The sequence below is a fragment of the Siphateles boraxobius genome, unplaced genomic scaffold (genome assembly GCF_051911475.1).
Source record: "Siphateles boraxobius isolate OS27281-9 unplaced genomic scaffold, OSU_SipBor_1 235, whole genome shotgun sequence".
NCBI classification, from domain to species: domain Eukaryota; kingdom Metazoa; phylum Chordata; class Actinopteri; order Cypriniformes; family Leuciscidae; genus Siphateles; species Siphateles boraxobius.
This window is the reverse complement of record NW_027508850.1, coordinates 110001-130503: the sequence shown is the minus strand read 5'-3', so window position 1 is coordinate 130503 and position 20503 is coordinate 110001. Positions and strand designations below refer to the sequence as shown.

Genomic DNA, 20503 nt, shown 5'->3' with positions numbered 1-20503 from the left:
CGATTATTATGCATTAGTTAATTTCACAACACAACTAATGAATAATATCACATGAACACTCAACACTAGATTTTAATGTGTTATTTATTGCTGCCACAACACAGTACAAAATTATAAAATGACAAACAATAATCAATCTCTTTCTTTGGAATTAAAGAGAAGTGCTTTGTAAACATCCAGTATTTTCCTTACTGATAACAAATTAAGTCAAAGGCTGCAGGCTCTTTGATTGAAATAGATCACAAAATTATTAAGCGTTTAGTTTGTTCTAAATTTATTTTCAACCTGAGGGAGAAAACATGAAAACAATATATTGTTGGTATTTGAATTAAAAACATAAATAATACTATAAAGGGATAATAAATCCCAATGAAAATTAGAATAAACAAAGTCTTTGGATCTATTGAATTAAATGTAAGCTAAATATTAACCATGTATTTCTTTTAAAAGAAAACAAATGTAAAAAATTAAAACCACTTTTCCTAAAGTAAAACGAGGTCTTCTTTTCAATGAATGATATATGCATTCTTTAACTACTTGCATACATCTTTCTATATTCTTTCAAGCAGACATATTTATTTGTATGAATATAATTAATCCTTATTATTAACAAACAGTGAATGATTTTCTCTTTTTCTTTTGTTGCTTGATCAATATAAGGACACAGACCGCATTAGGTTTATTATCCACTATCACTTTAAGATATCGGATCATGTCCAAAGACATGCGGATCCAATTGCACTGATCCACATCCGATACACTCACAACTGTTTAAGACATAACCGATATAGTTTACATGAATACTCTCCAAAACAGACATTTAGACATAATGTTGTGTGTATTTGTCTATTCAGAGACGAAAGAGAGCTCAATTCAGTACTCGGGCGCTATAGGTGTCTATTGTGCATGGCTGCACGCTTCGGGTCGGGTGTGTGCGCACAGAAAACCGTACCAAATAGAGCGCTTTTTTGCATCGTAACTCTTATTCAGATCTATGTCTGCTCTATTCATTCTCTCAGACGTTTAAATTTTTTTACGGTTTATGGGACCGCTGGGTAGATCAGCACATTACAGTACAAATGTGCACATCTACCACAAACGCAGGACATCAGTTCTGACTGGATCGATTCCCAAATCGTCACTATCTAACATTTTCGTCTAGTTTTTACTCATTGACGAAAATGTCAATAGGTTTTCTTCATAGTTTTTGTCATTCAAAACTAGGTTTTATTAGTTTATTAGTTTTATTATTTATTTAGTTAGTTGCAAAATTTCCGTTCTGTGCAGAACACTCGGTGTAGCATAGTCTTTACGATTAATTAACCATTACGTTTTAAAGCGCGGTTAATTGTGAAATCCGGTAATCGCTGTATCCCTAATGTGGAGTGAGTGAGTGATGTGGAGTGAGTGATGTGGAGGGAGTGATGTGGAGGGAGTGATGTGATTGAGTGAGTGATGTGATTGAGTGAGTGAGTGATGTGATTGAGTGAGTGAGTGAGTGATGTGGAGTGAGTGATGTGGAGTGAGTGATGTGGAGTGAGTGATGTGGAGTGAGTGATGTGGAGTGAGTGATGTGGAGTGAGTGATGTGGAGTGAGTGATGTGGAGTGAGTGATGTGGAGTGAGTGATGTGGAGTGAGTGATGTGGAGTGAGTGATGTGGAGTGAGTGATGTGGAGTGAGTGATGTGGAGTGAGTGATGTGGAGTGAGTGATGTGGAGTGAGTGATGTGGAGTGAGTGATGTGGAGTGAGTGATGTGGAGTGAGTGATGTTGTGTGAGTGATGTTGTGTGAGTGATGTGGAGTGAGTGATGTTGTGTGAGTGAGTGAGTGTGGAGTGAGTGATGTTGTGTGGGTGAGTGATGTGAGTGTTGTGGAGTGAGTGATGTGAGTGAGTGAGTGATGTGGAGTGAGTGATGTGGAGTGAGTGATGTGATGTGATGTGATGTGAGTGAGTGATGTGGAGTGAGTGATGTGGAGTGAGTGATGTGGAGTGAGTGATGTGGTGTGAGTGATGTGGTGTGAGTGATGTGGTGTGAGTGATGTGGTGTGAGTGATGTGGTGTGAGTGATGTGGTGTGAGTGATGTGGAGTGAGTGATGTGGAGTGAGTGATGTGGAGTGAGTGATGTGGAGTGAGTGATGTGGAGTGAGTGATGTGGAGTGAGTGATGTGGAGTGAGTGAGTGAGTGATGTGAGTGATGTGGAGTGAGTGATGTTGTGTGGGTGAGTGGAGTGAGTGATGTGGAGTGAGTGATGTGATGTGATGTGAGTGAGTGAGTGATGTGAGCGATGTGAGAGAGCACCTGAGCTCTCCCAGGTGAACCTAAACTACACCAATCAATCTCTTGATTCCTGTGTCTACGCTTCGTTTGTTATATTGAAAGGATTTGCGAGCGAATAGTATTTTTAATCCAAAACGGTGAATTTTGTAGAGAAGTGACAAATGCCTGTGAGAGAACGCCATGCCTTCGCGTTTCAAAACATGCGCTTTCATAGATTATTTTATACAAACGGCCACAGTAAATGTGAGTTTTCGCACAGCTGTGTGCAGAATAAAGCATTAATTTAAGGGGGAAATGTAGGATAAGGCCGCTAACTCTTGTTGTGATTGTTGTAATATAAAAGAGCATGAAGCCGCTCATCCAGATTCCTTTGTCTTTCCAGAGAATCAGAGGTGATGAGCTGTCGAGTCGCATCCAGAACATGCTGGGTAATTACGAGGATGGATCAGATGAGTTCCCTGTGGCGTGTCTCCTCGAGCTGGACGGGCTCCCGGCTCTGGGTCCCCCTGTGCTCCCACTATCTCCTCTGCCGGCCAGCGACTCGTCCTCGTCTCCGGATCTCAGCATCCACAGGCCGGACGTCCCGCCGCTCATGCTCACGCTTAACTTACCCTCCAAACTGGCCAACGTCAAGAAGCCCACGGCGTACGTGAGGCCTATGGACGGTCAGGATCAAGTGACCAGCGACTCTCCGCTACTAAAGGCCTCACCGGAGCGCTTACAGGACCTGAAGGAGAGCATCGAACCAAGCCTGCTCCCTCTGCAGTCTGTTGATGTGAGTGTTTACCTGCAGGTCTTGCAGAGATCACCACGATAACAGTGAGCGTAACTGAGCTTATGTGTGTTGATCAGGCTAGCGTCGACTCGGTGCGTGTGCAGGTCGTGTCTGGCAAACGCGCGGAAGACATTCTGCAGGTCAGTTGAGTTTGGGACAGTCTTGTTTGGTAGGAGAACTGCAGGATCTCAATGTCTCTCTGGCACACAGGAAATGACCTCATGGCCTCCACTGTTGATGAGCATTTGTACGCCGAGCTCAGCAGAGCCACCGAAGGTCCTCAACACTAACGAGGTTAGATCACTGTAATTGCTTCTTGTTGAAACTCCAGCTTTTTTAACTCCTTCATCCCAACTCATTCACTGCTGCTTTGACAGGAGTCGCATGGATTCACGGCTCTCAGTAAGTGTGTGTGTGTGTGTGTGTATATTGTGGTGTTCTGTTTATGTGCTTTTAATTAGTTGTGTTGTTCATTAGAAGCTCATGAATCATCAGACGGTGTTCAGCTGGAACCGCAGTGAGTATCAGATCAGACCTCTGCGTCTCCAGTTCACATGAAAAAACTCATTCTGTTCTGTCATTTACTCAACTCCGTGACTAAATTATACAGAAGGAGATGTTCAGCAGATTGTTTACTTAACTCAAGTATCTGTGTGTGTGTGTGTGTGTTTATAGAGTAGCTTCCAGCAGCTCCAGTGACTCTGACAGCAGTTCAGACACTGACAGTGAAAACAACAGAAGCCCAGATCAACCAGCAGCTCATGAACCAAACACACAGGTAGGTGTACACACACACACACACACACACACACACACACACACACACACACACACACACACACGAGTTCACACACACACACGAGTTCACACACACGAGTTCACACACACGAGTTCACACACACGAGTTCACACACACGAGTTCACACACGAGTTCACACACGAGTTCACACACGAGTTCACACACGAGTTCACACACGAGTTCACACACGAGTTCACACACGAGTTCACACACGAGTTCACACACGAGTTCACACACGAGTTCACACACGAGTTCACACACGAGTTCACACACGAGTTCACACACGAGTTCACACACGAGTTCACACACGAGTTCACACACGAGTTCACACACGAGTTCACACACGAGTTCACACACGAGTTCACACACGAGTTCACACACAGAGTTACACACACACACACGCAACACTCACGCACTCACACAGGTACACATTCACAAGTACACACACAGAGGTACACGCATACACTATATTGGCAAAAGTATTGGGACACCCCTCCAAATTATTGAATTCGGGTGTTCCAATCACTTGCATAAATCAAGCTCTAGGCATGCAGACACTTCTACACACTCTCAGGAGCTCAGTGAACTGAAGCGTGGTACCGTGATTGGTCGCCATCTGTGCAATACTCAACTGTTACTCAACTGTTAGTGGTATTATAACAAGGTGAAAGCGATTGGGAACAATACAACTTTAGATGATTAAACGAGTTTATAAAATTCACCCTCTCCTATAGCAATGAATGAATTGAATTTTTCGTCAGTGAGACTACACTGCACTGTCTGATGCAATACTGTAGTAGACGGTTGCATAGTTATAATTTTCTCCCTGATGTAATCAATTTTGTAAGTAAAGAAGGTCATAAAGTCATTACTGTTGTGCTGCTTGGAAACGTCTGGGCTTGAAGCTTTTTCCCCCCGCTATTTTAGCCACAGTTTCAAATAAATACCTACTGTTTTGTTTATTTTCTTCTAATAGGTTTGAAAAATAAGCAGATCTAGCATTTTTTAAAGCCTCTCTGTACGCAATCGTGCTCTCCTTCCATCAAATGCGAAATCCCTCTAGTTTTGTTTTCTTCCAGTTGCATTCCAATTTTCTGGCTGCTCTCTTTAGGGGCTAAGTGTGTGTGTGTGTGTGTGTGTGTGTGTGTGTGTGTGTGTGTGTGTGTGTGTGTGTGTGTGTGTGTGAGTGAGTGTGCTCGTTGTACCACGGCGTTGGACTATTTTCTTTTTTAAGTGCAAAGAAGCAACTGTGTCTAAAGTGCTGGAAAAGAGAGTCAAAAGTTTCTGTTGCAATATCGAGTTCTTTGATCAGGAATTGATCAGGAATATTATTAATAAAGCAATCTTTAGTGGCAGAAGTGATAGGTCTAACATATTTGTAACACGGAGTCGACCTAACCCTGCTGCAGAATTTCAACAGCATCAATATTGATTCCATGTGATAATATTAGATCTAGAGTTACGACTAGAGTTTAGATTTAGTTCACACATAGTACGCACATAGAGTAGGTCCTGACACGTGTTGTCTAACTCCAACAGAGTTTCAGAATGTCTTTAAATGCCAATCCCAATGTGTCTTTTTCATTATCTACATGTATATTAAAATCACCAACAATTAGGACTTTATCTGCAGCCAGTACTAACTCTGATAAAAAATTAGCAAATTATTTGATAAAGTCTGTATGGTGCCCTGGTGGCCTGTATACAGTAGCCAGCACAAATCTCAAACTTGATTTATCATTTACACTAGATAGTGTTAAATTACGCACCAACACTTCAAGATAATTATATTTGAAACTAGACTTCTCAGTAATTCTGAAGATATTACTTTAAATTACAGCAACACCTCCCCTTTGCCTTTCAGACGAGGTTCATGTTTATAACAGTAATCTTGGGGGGTGCACTCATTTAAAGTAATGTAATCATCTGGTTTTAGCCAGGTTTCTGTCAAACACAGCACATCTAGATTATAATCTGTGATCATATCATTAACAATAAGTGCTTTTGAAGTAAGAGATCGAATATTCAGCCACCCGAGCTTTATCATTTGTTCATTTGTATTATTTCTGTTTTTTATTTGTCAAACATCAATAAAAATTTTACCCTTAGATGAGTTTAGTTTTTTTTTGTATTTCCTAATTCAGGGAACAGACACAGTCTCTATATGATATCTAGGTGAAAGAGGCTCTATGTGATGGGATTTATCTGACCTTGGTGACGTGAGGCCGCTAGGAGACGGTTGGTTTAGCCAGTCTGTCTGCTTCCTGACCTGAGCCCCAATTCATGTTCGATCTATGTTTGGCATGGGATGCAGTGGTGTAATGCGTGGGATGCAGTGGTGTAAAGCGTGGGATGCAGTGGTGTGAAGCGTGGGTTGCAGTGGCGTAAACCGTGTTCTGCGACGAATTGCATTTCTCTGTCTGCCAATCCGATGTACGAGTCTGGGTTTGGCGGTTGCTAGGAGAACGGTACTTGCCTGACTGCATTGTGCCAAGTGTAATGTTTGATGGAGGGGGGTTTATGGTGTGGGTTTTTTTTTGAGGGGTTGGGCTTGGCCCCTTAGTTCCAGTGAAAAAAAAACTTCTAATGTTTCAGCATACCAAGACATTTTGGACAATTCTATGCTCCCAACTTTGTGGGGACAGTTTGGGGATGTTCCTGTTCCAGCATGACTTCGCTCCAGTGCACAAAGCAGGGCCATAAACACATGATGAGGAGTTTGGTGTGGAGGAACTGGACTGGCTGCACAGAGCCTGACCTCAACCCGATAGAACAGCTTTGGGACGATTAGAGCGGAGACTGAGAGCTTCTCGCCCAACACCAGTGCCTGACCTCACTAATGCGCTTCTAGAAGAGTGGTCAAAAGTTGCCATTAACACACTCCTAAACCTTGTGGAAAGCCTTACCAAAAGAGTTATAGTTGCAAAGGGTGGGTCAACTCCATTTTAAACCCTACGGATTAAGAATGGGATGTCATTAAAGTTCATGTAAAGGCAGACGTCCCAGAACTTTTGGCAGAATAGTGTATTTCACGCATCACATTACAAAGTGTCATGTTCTGATGATGAGATTCATTAAACAACATGCTCACGTTCTCAACATCCTAACGTCTGTGTGTGTGTGTGTGTGTATGTGTGTGTTTAGACACAGAAAGGCGGTGACTGGCATTTGGGAAGATGGTTAGAAAGGAAGGAAGACCAGCTCCAGCAGTCCCCTGGGAGCCCATGTGATGTCATGAAGCCCAGCGCCCATGATCCCGCTGGAAGGACAGAGGGTGCAGGTCAGCAGGGTTGCTATAGTAACCCATCCGACAGCGGGAGAGTGGCTGATGGCAGACAGACTGTGGGAAACACGTGCATGCATGGGAATCTGCCGTTAGGAAGCACATGCATGGAAATTTCCCAGCGTGCTAAAAATGCCTCCACGCGCAGATCGAAACACAAGAAAGAGAAAATGCCACGTGACACAGGGCAGAAGAAAACAACAACAACAACAACAGACAACAACATCAGCAAACAAACATGCGGGAAACCGCTGCTGCTGGTGAAGATCCAGCTGAACCTGCTCTCCAGAATCCCTCCGGAGCCCAGAATCCCTCGGGAGCCAAGAATCCCTCAGGAGCCTAGAATCCCTCGGGAGCCCAGAATCCCTCAGGAGCCCAGAATCCCTCAGGAGCCCAGAATCCCTCGGGAGCCCAGAATCCCTCAGGAGCCCAGAATCCCTCAGGAGCCCAGAATCCCTCGGGAGCCCAGAATCCCTCAGGAGCCCAGAATCCCTCGGGAGCCCAGAATCCCTCAGGAGCCTAAAGCAGCCCGACACCGGACCGGCCTGACGACCGCATGCAAGAGAACCGTGAGACCAACCTTCAACCTTTCACCCTGAATGATCATCGGTCCGAGAATGTTTGACCTCAGTCGAGTCTAAAATAATCTGTGCTAATAACCCTAATTAACTAACATCTGTTTCAGAGCAATAGATATGAACAGAAACTATTTCAAAATATGTGTGTGTGTGTGTGTGTGTGTGTATGACTGTGTGTGTGTGACGCTGTGTGTGTGTGTGTTTGCAGGCAGAGAGTGATGAAAAGTTTCCAAAGAAGAAACAGAAACTGGAGGTAGAGGGAAAAAAGTTTTCCTCCTCTCAGCAGAGCCTCCACCAATCAGAGTAAGTCTCCGTCAGGATCAGAAACCCATCAGCCAATCAGATCTTCTGCTTATTTAAATACGTTTTGTGATGCTGCACACATAGATAATGGCCACATCTCCAAAAGGAATTCAACACAAGATCACTCAACTTTCTTTCCATGAAAATAGAAATGTATAAGTTTAGAAATGATTTTGTGTGAAAAGGTCTTTCTCAAGTTGTATTATTTAATACAAAGTTTTCCAGTCTGTAGTATATTTGAAAAATCAGACCTGATGTCAAGTGTCCTGTACATAATAACAATAATAGCAATCATGGGCGTCGGAACCATTGTATATGGGTGGGACAAGACCCATCCACTTTTTAAAACCAATGATATTGGACCTATCACTTCTAGCCCTAACCCTAACCCTAATTCAGCGCATATGTCTGTTCACTTAAAAGAGCGCCGTCAGTCAAATCCATTCCACTTGAGGAATGCCCTAATAAATTAAACTCCATTTCTTCTGAATCATTATATTTCTCAATGAGCTGCAACTGAAGAAAATAACGACGTGAAGCGGAGTTTAGTCTACTTGTTTAATTAAAAGGCACCAGAATACATGAAATGGCATTTACTCCAGTAACATTTTTCTGGGGGAGGAGCCACCCACTTTTTTTTGCTTCTGACGCCCATGACAGCAATAGTGATGATGATGATGATGATGATGATGAGTGAACTACAGGTTTATCAACTTGATCCAGAATCCTGATAGTCTTCATGTTCAACACTAGACTGTAGTTTTAGCATTTCAGACTGTACTATTGTCAGGATTGGACTGTGTGTTTGTGCATCTTTCTTTACAGAATATCAAGTGTCATTTATTGTGATCTATTGCAGTGACTTTCAGACATTCATACATGAGACGTTAGCGTTAGTGTCCAGTACTCTTCTGAAGCTGGATGGAAACTACCTGAAGTCCCTGTTGACTCTGATTCTCTGATCTCTCACTCAAACGTCTCCATGTTTCCATCAGAGCCTCCAGGAGCAGCGAGACCACGATGATGAAGAAGAGGAAGAAGAGCACGAAACACGGCTCCGGTGTTCCTCAGGAGCCGCGGCGAGACGCAGGACACAAGCGCCGATCTGACAGCCAGCTCAGGAAAGCAGAGGCTCATGGGAAGGTACTGTAGATCGTTTTCATGTTCAGGGCATTGTGGCGTGACTCGTAAAAAAGTGTGTTTATTAACTAGAAACACTGCAAGAGCCGCAGCGTCTTCCCAGAGGACCCGCGTCCCCCGACCGCTGAAGCCCACGGGTATGTCACACACAAACGTCACACTGACACGTCAAACACACGTCACTCGCGTCACACTCACACGTCACACTCACACGTCACACACACGTCACTCGCGTCACACCCCACACACACGTCACTCACGTAACACACATCCGTCACACACCACACACACGTCACTCACGTATCACACACACGTCACACTGACACGTCAAACACAAGTCACTCGCGTCACACACACACGTCACAGTCACACGTCACACACACGTAACTCGCGTCACACACACGTCACACACCACACACACGTCACTCACGTAACACACACACGTCACACTCACACGTCAAACACACGTCACTCACGTCACACACACGTCACACACCACACACACGTCACTCACGTCTAACACACACGTCATACACATGTCATACCTGCGTCACACACACGTCACACTCACGTCACACTCACGTCATACACACGTCACGCGCACGTCACATGCGTCACTCACACATGTCACACACAAGAGACACTCACGTCACTCACACGTCACACACACATCACTCACGTCACACACACGTCTATGAGGTGTGATTTGTGCACTTTTTGGCGATCGCTAAGCAAACTGAGAGGTGAACTAATGTGTATACGCTTGCCAGCCGTCTGGCCGAAATCCCATAGTATTCAGGCGTCAGACGTAAGATCTGAGACGTTAGACGTCACGGTCACGTGTTACAGCTGCGCTCAAAGTTCGCGGCGGCGTTGGGGCGACGGAGCTGAGAAAGGATTTTTTTTTTTTACATACGTGTGGATAACATACGTGTGGATAACATACGTGTGGATAAACGTGTGGATAACATACGTGTGGATAACATACGTGTGGATAAACGTGTGGATAAACGTCTGGATAACATACGTGTGGATAAACGTGTGGATAAACGTGTATATAAACGTCTGGATAACATACGTGTGGATAAACGTGTGAATAAACGTGTATATAAACGTCTCGATAACATACGTGTGGATAACATACGTGTGAATAAACGTGTGGATAAACGTCTGGATAACATACGTGTGGATAAACGTGTATATAAACCTCTGGATAACGTACGTGTGGATAAACGTCTGGATAACCTACGTGTGGATAAACGTCTGGATAACGTACGTGTGAATAAACGTGTGGATAACGTACGTGTGGATAACATACGTGTGGATAAACGTGTGGATAAACGTCTGGATAACATACGTGTGGATAAACGTGTGGATAAACGTGTATATAAACCTCTGGATAACGTACGTGTGAATAAACGTGTGGATAAACGTCTGGATAACATACGTGTGGATAAACGTGTATATAAACCTCTGGATAACGTACGTGTGAATAAACGTGTGGATAAACGTCTGGATAACATACGTGTGGATAAACGTGAGAATAAACGTGTGGATAAACGTGAGAATAAACGTGTGGATAAACGTGTATATAAACGTCTGGATAACGAACGTGTGGATAAACGTGTCAATAAACGTGTGGATAAACGTGTATATAAACCTCTGGATAACGAACGTGTGGATAAACGTCTGGATAACGAACGTGTGGATAAACGTCTGGATAACGTACGTGTGAATAAACGTGTGGATAACATACGTGTGGATAACATACGTGTGGATAAACGTGTGGATAAACGTCTGGATAACATACGTGTGGATAAACGTGTGGATAAACGTGTATATAAACCTCTGGATAACGTACGTGTGAATAAACGTGTGGATAAACGTCTGGATAACATACGTGTGGATAAACGTGAGAATAAACGTGTGGATAAACGTGTATATAAACCTCTGGATAACGTACGTGTGAATAAACCTGTGGATAAACGTCTGGATAACATACGTGTGGATAAACGTCTGGATAACGTACGTGTGAATAAACGTGTGGATAACATACGTGTGGATAACATACGTGTGGATAAACGTGTGGATAAACGTCTGGATGACATACGTGTGGATAAACGTGTGGATAAACGTCTGGATAACAAACGTGTGGATAAACGTGTATATAAACCTCTGGATAACGTACGTGTGAATAAACGTGTGGATAAACGTCTGGATAACATACGTGTGGATAAACGTGAGAATAAACGTGTGGATAAACGTGTATATAAACCTCTGGATAACGTACGTGTGAATAAACCTGTGGATAAACGTCTGGATAACGAACGTGTGGATAAACGTCTGGATAACGTACGTGTGAATAAACGTGTGGATAACATACGTGTGGATAACATACGTGTGGATAAACGTGTGGATAAACGTCTGGATGACATACGTGTGGATAAACGTGTGGATAAACGTCTGGATAACAAACGTGTGGATAAACGTGTATATAAACCTCTGGATAACGTACGTGTGAATAAACGTGTGGATAAACGTCTGGATAACATACGTGTGGATAAACGTGAGAATAAACGTGTGGATAAACGTGTATATAAACCTCTGGATAACGTACGTGTGAATAAACCTGTGGATAAACATGTGAATACACATCTGGATAACGTACGTGTGGATAAGCGGGTGTATAAACGTCTGAATATTAGCCTAATAGTTAGGCTAAATTCTATCATTTGTACTATTGTACCTTTTTAATTTGTGATATGATCATAACACACACTGTTTCCATGTTTTTGTGGGTTTACAACAGTGTAGACACTATTAGTAAATAGATCTCATTCATATAGGCTATATTTATTCATATATTATGTGTGTTTTAAAGGTAATATGGCTGCCAATGTAGATCAAAAACCAAAGAAAGGTTAAAAAAAAGAAAGGTAGCCTATTAATTTATTTTTTAACTGGTCTTGACTGATTTTAATTTACCTGTTAAACGTAATGTTTTATGGGTTTCTCTGTCTGTTCTGTTTATTCTGCATGTCTCCTCAATAGAAACCATCTGATTCAGATCAGGTCATTAATAGGGACTTAATACAGAAGAGACATGAAAATATGTCGTGTTGGGGAGACTTCAGGACTCAGGGTTGGGAAACAACCTTTTTTATATGGTAAAATACAGTCCCTATAAATGTCTGCAAATGTGTGTGTAGTAGGCCTACTGTAAGTGTACAATATTTTGTAAGATTTTGCACTGTCTCTCAAGTAGGGCTGTCACGATGTTAGATTTTTCACACCACGGTTATTGTGGCCAAAGTAATTCACAATATCGATATATCGCGATATCTATAGAAGTTCATGGCCAGCAATATTGTTCTGCTTAAGGACATTATGAAATTAAGATAATGTCTGTAGGCTACTATGATATGATTGTGCTGGACAATTAAATACAATAATTGCTAAGTCTGCAGTCTGAACACTTTACCTCAGTCAGAGCTCATCCGTTAACTGAATGAATTGAGAATCTCACCTGAAAATCCGAGCCATTGCTGGGCGCCGCGGTCAGACGCTGAATGGTGCCGTCGGTGTGTGTGTGTCTTTCTTTTACTGTCTATGGTGTGTGTAAACTCCTAGAAAATAACGCTAATGTGTTCGAATTTTAAAGAATTCTCTGCGCTTCTCGTCTGGTGTGCGACCCCCTTTAATGTGCTGTTTTATTTGAAGTCGAAGAACTCTCATGCTGGCGAACTTTCTCTCGCTCAGACAACATTCTTCTCAGAGTGGCTGCGCGGGCGCGCGCTGCGTCTTCTTCTTATTTGATAGATGCGAGTGCAATACTGCCACCTCAACTGGCGCTGGAGTATACGTGTCATGTTATCATAAAAGTCCTTTTCCTTTTAAACATTGCGTTTATCGCCAATACCGGTGTATTCTCACACTCTAAATTAACATGATGTCGATATTTCAAGCTTTGAATATCACGATTATCGTTAATACCGGTATATTGCGACCCCCCTACTCTCAAGTATTTGTGAGTTAATAACCCTTGAACAACAAGGGATAGAAACAAAATGATTGTTCTCCTGAATCTTTGAACCAAGTTGTATTTGATTTTCTTTTACATTTTTCCCCACTTCTTTCAATTTTTTATTTTGCAGCCAGCAGTTAATCATTTTGTAACATGATGTGTAACATGATGTGTAATCCGAACGGTTTACCATTATGAGAGCCAGTACAGTCATGTGTTGTCAAATCAAGTGTACTGAATTTGGTGAACAGCCACAAGGTGGCGCAGTAATAAGTCACCTTGTATTTTACTAATAACTCCACGGGAATGCATAATATCAAAATTGTTTCTTTTGAATCCTTGCAGTAGCCTAAGCATCGACAAAGTTATTTCGTTTTAGTGTTTGTCAGTTATTGTTCTCCGTAAAGCCAACTCTTTATGAAGTCATCCTGTTCCTGAAATTCGCACATAATTTGGCATATATATAATCCACAGACCTTAATGGCAAAAAAAATAAATACAAATAGCCCAAATTTTTGAAGAGTTGAATTGTCCAAATGATTTGTTCATTTGCTTATTTATTTATCTTGTTTTTATTTTCCTGGTCTGGTCATTCCTCAACAAATGCCTATATCTTGATAACAAGTCAAACTGTCTTTTTAACGACAAACTGCCTATAAAAATCTAAATGTGGAGTTTTTATATGTTTAACATATGTTAAGCAACCTCAATTATTTTTCCTGAATACTATCAAGATTGAAAATGTGACATTGATTTCCTACAACAGTTCAATAAACAGTTAAAATTAAGTCACTTACATTTTAAATGCAATATTGCCTGTTTTTGTTCCGTTTCAGCAGCGAAAATTGTTCCAAACAAAAATCACAGCAGAACCACGGCGCATCTTACAGGAACACTCAGCCTGTTTTCATTACTGAATGATTCAGCATTTTGAACGAATCGGTTGGGTCAAAGATTCAATGACCCATTCATAAACATCGGTCTCATTCTTGAATGAATCAGCTGTTTGAACGAATCGTTTGAATCATGAACGAATCAATGACTCACTCATTAAGACGGTCGCCTGCCACCACCTACTGACGGTTTAGTTATGTTTATAAGTAGCCTAGTATCATTCTTTCCAACGTTTCTTATTTGTATGTTTAAATCAATTTCATAACATTATTTTATGCAATTTTAATTTCTCAGTGTAAATTATTTAATTTGATCAGCTCTAAGGTAACAGATATGTCTTATTATTCTAAATAATTGAATTTATTGATCAAATTTAGGAATTTAAAATGAAAGATGAAGCATACATTTAATAAGATTGGGGAAGAGGAAGCCCTTTAAAGATGCAGATATTACAATATGCCGATGCGTCACACACGCGTCACACTCACGTCACACACGCATCACACTCACGTCACACACGCATCACACTCACGTCACACACGCATCACACTCACGTCACACACGCATCACACTCACGTCACACACGTCACACTCACGTCACACACACGTCACACACACGTTACTCACACGTCACTCACGTCACACACGCGTCACACTCACGTCACACACGCATCACACTCACGTCACACACGCATCACACTCACGTCACACACGTCACACTCACGTCACACACACGTCACACACACGTTACTCACACGTCACTCACGTCACACACGCGTCACACTCACATCACACTCACGTCACTCACGTCACTCACGTCACACTCACGTCACACACGTCACACTCACGTCACACACACGTCACACACACGTCACACACACGTCACACACACGTCACACTCACATCACACTCACGTCACACACGCGTCACACTCACATCACACTCACGTCACACACGCATCACACACACGTCACACACACGTTACTCACACGTCACTCACGTCACACACGCGTCACACTCACATCACACTCACGTCACACACGCGTCACACTCACATCACACTCACGTCACACTCACGTCACACTCACGTCACACACACGTTACTCACACGTCACTCACGTCACACACGCGTCACTCATGTCACACACGCGTCACACTCACATCACACTCACGTCACACACGCGTCACACTCACATCACACTCACGTCACACACGCATAACAGTCACGTCACACACGTCACACTCACGTCACACACACGTCACACACACGTTACTCACACGTCACTCACGTCACACACGCGTCACACTCACATCACACTCACGTCACACACGTCACACTCACGTCACACACACGTCACACTCACGTCACACTCACGTCACACACACGTCACACTCACGTCACACTCACGTCACACACACGTCACACTCACGTCACACACACGTCACACTCACGTCACACACACGTCACACACACGTAACACTCACGTCACACACACGTCACACACACGTCACACACGTCACACTCACGTCACACACACGTCACACACACGTCACTCACGTCACACTCACGTCACACACGTCACACTCACGTCACACACACGTCACACTCACGTCACACACACGTCACACACACGTCACACACACGTCACATAGTGAGTGTGACGTGTGAGTCACTCACACGTCACTCACGTCACTCACACGTCACACACGTCACACTCACGTCACACACACGTCACACACACGTCACACACACGTCACACACACGTCACACTCACGTCACACTCACGTCACTCACACGTCACACTCACGTCACACACACGTCACACACATGTCACACACACGTCACACACGTCACACTCACGTCACTCACACGTCACTCACGTCACTCACACGTCACACACGTCACACTCACGTCACACACACGTCACACACACGTCACACACACGTCACACACACGTCACACTCACGTCACACACACGTCACACACACGTCACACTCACGTCACACACGTCACACTCACGTCACTCACACGTCACTCACGTCGCACACGCGTCACACTCACGTCACTCACGTCACACACGCGTCACACTCACGTCACACTCACGTCACACACACGTCACACTCATGTCACACGCGTCACACTCATGTCACACGCGTCACACTCACATCACACTCACGTCACTCACGTCACACTCACGTCACACACACGTCACACTCACGTCACACACGTCACACTCACGTCACTCACACGTCACTCACGTCGCACACGCGTCACACTCACGTCACTCACGTCACACTCGCGTCACACTCACGTCACACTCACGTCACACACACGTCACACTCATGTCACACGCGTCACACTCACATCACACTCACGTCACACTCACATCACACTCATGTCACACACGTCACACACACGTCACACACACGTCACACACACGTCACACACACGTCACACTCACATCACACTCACATCACACTCACGTCACACTCACATCACACTCATGTCACACGCGTCACACTCACATCACACTCACGTCACACTCAAGTCACACTCAAGTCACACTCACATCACACTCACATCACACTCACATCACACTCACGTCACACGCGTCACACTCACATCACACTCACATCACACTCACGTCACACTCACATCACACTCATGTCACACACGTCACACACACGTCACACTCATGTCACACACGTCACACACACGTCACACTCACGTCACACACACGTCACACACACGTCACTCAAACGTCAGTCACGTCACACATCACATTACACACACGTCACTCATGTCACACACGTCACTCACGTCACACACGCGTCACTCACGTCACACGAGTCACTCACGTCACACACGCGTCACTCACGTCACACACGCGTCACTCACGTCACACACGCGTCACACACACGTCACACACACGTCACTCACACGTCACACACCTCTCAGTGCTTCACTGATCCTTAAAGAATAGTGCTGACCTCTGACCTCTGATTCACAGGCAGCGCTCTGTGGAAGATCATATGAAGGAAGCCAAAAAACTGAAGCACAAAGCGGATGCTACGGTGTTTATAAATTTGATTCCCCATACATCCCCCCCCCGCCGACCCCTGACCCCTGTATGGTGACGATGTTTCTCGATGTTTCTCAGCCGGATAAGATGGCTAAAGCGCTCTGCTATCTGGAGGCTGCGCTGGCGTTTGTGGAGAGTGCCATCGCCATGGAGACGGAGCCGGAGACGCCCAAATCCGCCTACACAATGTTCTCCGAGACGCTCGATCTGATCAGGTGTGAAGTTCACTTCAAGCTTATTTGTATTGTGCTTTTTAGAAAAGGCTTGTTTCATTGGTACAGTTTTTGAAGATGAGGGTGTCAAAGTAACGTTCACATGACGTAATATAACAGTAATATGTTCATATGACAGTAATATAACAGTAATATGTTCATATGACAGTAATATGTTCATATGACAGTAATATGTTCATATGACAGTAATATGTTCATATGAACATAATACTGTCATATGAACATAATACTGTCACACGAACATATTACTGTTATATTACTATGTCTGATTTTGAAGAAATGGATGGCAAAATTTTGGAAGAAACCGTACAGCATCTTAAAACATTAACCTGCGCTCTTGACGCCCTTCCCACACATTTTTGAAGAAAGATGTGGGAAGGGCGTCAAGAGCGCAGGTTAATGTTTTAAGATGCTGTACGGTTTCTTCCAAAATTTTGCCATCCATTTCTTCAAAATCAGACATAGTACGTGTTTCTCAATGTCAAGGAAGGATCCTCGGAAGCCGTTATTTCGAGGATGCTATGTCATCGACATCCGTCGAAGGACTGTTCCAATGTCGAAGATCCTCAGAATTTCAACCAAGGACTGAATCCTTCGTTCGAAAAATATCCCATACACAGGAAAGGATGCATATGTGTAGCCTTCGCACTCTCAAATCACCCACAATCCTATGTGCGCAGCTTTGCTATCTTGTTCAAAAAATAAAAAATGTTGGACGTTAGCAGAGTCGGAGCAATAACGGGGCAATATGCTTTTAAATGTAAGAATATTTACGTTACCATACATTTGTTATAACCCTAGTACATACAAGTAAAGTTTAACGTTTAAATGCCAGTACAAATTACTACCGTATTTATATTACAAATTATACAAATATATACAAATTATGTTATTGATGGCTAAGTGAACCGGACCTGTCATTTAACAGTATTTAAAATTGTACTGACCCCAAACTTTTGAACGGTAGTGTACATCACAACTTTTTGATATTTTTGAATTTTTGCAGCGCCAAAAGCCTTTTCACTGACGTAATGACGCAATGACGTGCGCTTGCTAGCCTGTTCCATTTACGTGTTCTCCGAATGCTAAAGAGGAGCCTCTGAAGGAAGTGACTTGGAAGGACCAGTCCTGCCAAGGAAGTATCCTTGACATTGAGAAACAACTACTGACTACTTTTTCAGGCTGTGGTCTGATCTGCCTGACACCAGCGCAACTCGAGGATGAGCTGATCACCTTTCTGATATTATTGATTTTCTCAGAGAAGAAAGAAGCAAACTCACTGCACTTGCTGTCTGAGAGGATTTCACTGGGAATCTGGCTTGGGGGGTTTGTCAGTCTCTCTACAGTAGCAAAAAGATTTGCGTGTTGTTTCAGTTGCTGTTTATAATATTCGAGAAGAAAGCCTGTCTAGCTTTGCCTAGTTCCTTATTGAAAGCATGGATGCTGTCTTTGTAGATGTTATAATGGACTACAAGTTTTGTCTTCCGCCACATGCGCTCTGCTTCTCTGCATTGTCTTTTCATATTTTGCACTGCTGTTGAGTTTCTCCAAGGTGCTTTTTGTCTGTCACTCTTCTTCCTGACTTTCACAGGAGCAATATCATCAATTACACTCTTAACTTTTGAGTTAAAAGAATCAAGGCGAAAATCAACAGAGTCAGCAGATATGCTTGGTGTTAAAGATATAGCCTTCATAAATAGTACACTAGTGTTCTCATTTAAGCATCTCTTCTTGACAGACACAGATCTAGCTTCAATGGCAGGAGAGATCAATATATCAAAGAAAATACAGAAATGATCAGACAGTGCTACATCCTTAATAACCAGTGTTGGGGGTAACTTATTACAAGTAACTTGAGTTACGTAATCAGATTACTTTTTCAAGTAACTAGTAAAGTAACGCATTACTTTTTCAATTTACAACAAAATATCGGAGTTACTTTTTCAAATAAGTAACGCTAGTTACTTTTTCACATTTATTGACTGACAGCTCTCCTGTCCCCATGTTTAGAGAAATAAAGTGAGGTGTTGTGTGCATTTGCATTGAACATGCATTTACTCATCTCACTTGCACAAAAACATTCATTATTCCTCAAAATGAATAAAAACAGTCAAATGCAATCTCAGAATTTTGTGCAAATGTTTTATAATTAACTATGTTAAATTACACAAATATACTTTATGTATTTAATCTCACTTTATTAACCAATGTCTTTGCTGCTGACCTACAATGATCTAATTCAACCATACTAATGAGCAAAAATGACTTTAGATTAGGTTTAGAAATAAGAGTGTTGAACTTCCTTCTCCTGTATCCTATTGTTATTTAATCAAGAACAGCAGCAGCTGAAAGGTTTGTTTGAGCGGCGCCCTCTACTGTACAGTAGTAAATATGCATTTCCTTCAGCCTTAGGCATATTCATTTAACTTTTGATGTGAAAGGGCCTTAACAATTGGCAAAAATAGATTGTTTTAGCTGTTATTAAAAAACAAACAAACAAGCCCATGGAGGTGAGAAAAAGTAACGCAAAAGTAATGTAACGCATTACTTTCCATAAAAAGTAACTAAGTAACGTACTTAGTTACTTTTTGGGGGAGTAACGCAATATTGTAATGCATTACTTTTAAAAGTAACTTTCCCCAACACTGTTAATAACAATTGATGAAATGTTTAGACCCTTACTGATAAGTAAATCTAGAGTGTGTCCAAGATTGTATGTGGGTCCATGTACAAGCTGAGTGAGATCAAAAGTTTTTAAAACAGTTTTGATTTCTTTTGCCATATTGTTTTCTGCAGATAGAGATAGAGATGATGATGATGGAGATGATGATGATGATGATGATGGAGATGATGATTATGATGATGGTGTTGATGATGATGATAGAGATGATGATGATGATTGAGATGATGATAGAGATGATGGAGATGATGATGATGATGGAGATGGAGATGATGGAGATGATGATGATGATGATACAGATGATGATGATGATGATGATGATGGAGATGGAGATGATGGAGATGATGATGATGATGATGGAGATGGAGATGGAGATGATGGAGATAATGATGATGATGATGATGATGGAGAGGATGATGATGATGATGAT

At 42.7% G+C, this 20503-nt stretch overlaps 1 protein-coding gene across 4 annotated transcripts in view; it reads left to right on the top strand.

Moving 5' to 3' along the window:
* Positions 1–20503, top strand: part of aff1 (AF4/FMR2 family, member 1) — a 65047-nt gene that overhangs the window by 23274 nt on the left and 21270 nt on the right. For 3 of the 4 annotated variants that reach the window (XR_013206791.1, XM_077240501.1, XM_077240505.1), the window contains exons 3-14: positions 2664–3056; positions 3134–3196; positions 3267–3350; positions 3434–3458; positions 3534–3573; positions 3732–3834; positions 7000–7707; positions 7925–8019; positions 9015–9162; positions 9232–9296; positions 17089–17152; positions 17239–17375. Coding sequence is in view for 3 of the 4 variants with exons in the window: in XM_077240501.1 (XP_077096616.1) it covers positions 2664–3056; positions 3134–3196; positions 3267–3350; positions 3434–3458; positions 3534–3573; positions 3732–3834; positions 7000–7707; positions 7925–8019; positions 9015–9162; positions 9232–9296; positions 17089–17152; positions 17239–17375 (1925 nt within the window). In the remaining variant the exon portion in view is untranslated. The remainder of the gene's footprint in view (positions 1–2663; positions 3057–3133; positions 3197–3266; positions 3351–3433; positions 3459–3533; positions 3574–3731; positions 3835–6999; positions 7708–7924; positions 8020–9014; positions 9163–9231; positions 9297–17088; positions 17153–17238; positions 17376–20503) is intronic. The other variant, XM_077240502.1, reaches the window with a different exon arrangement.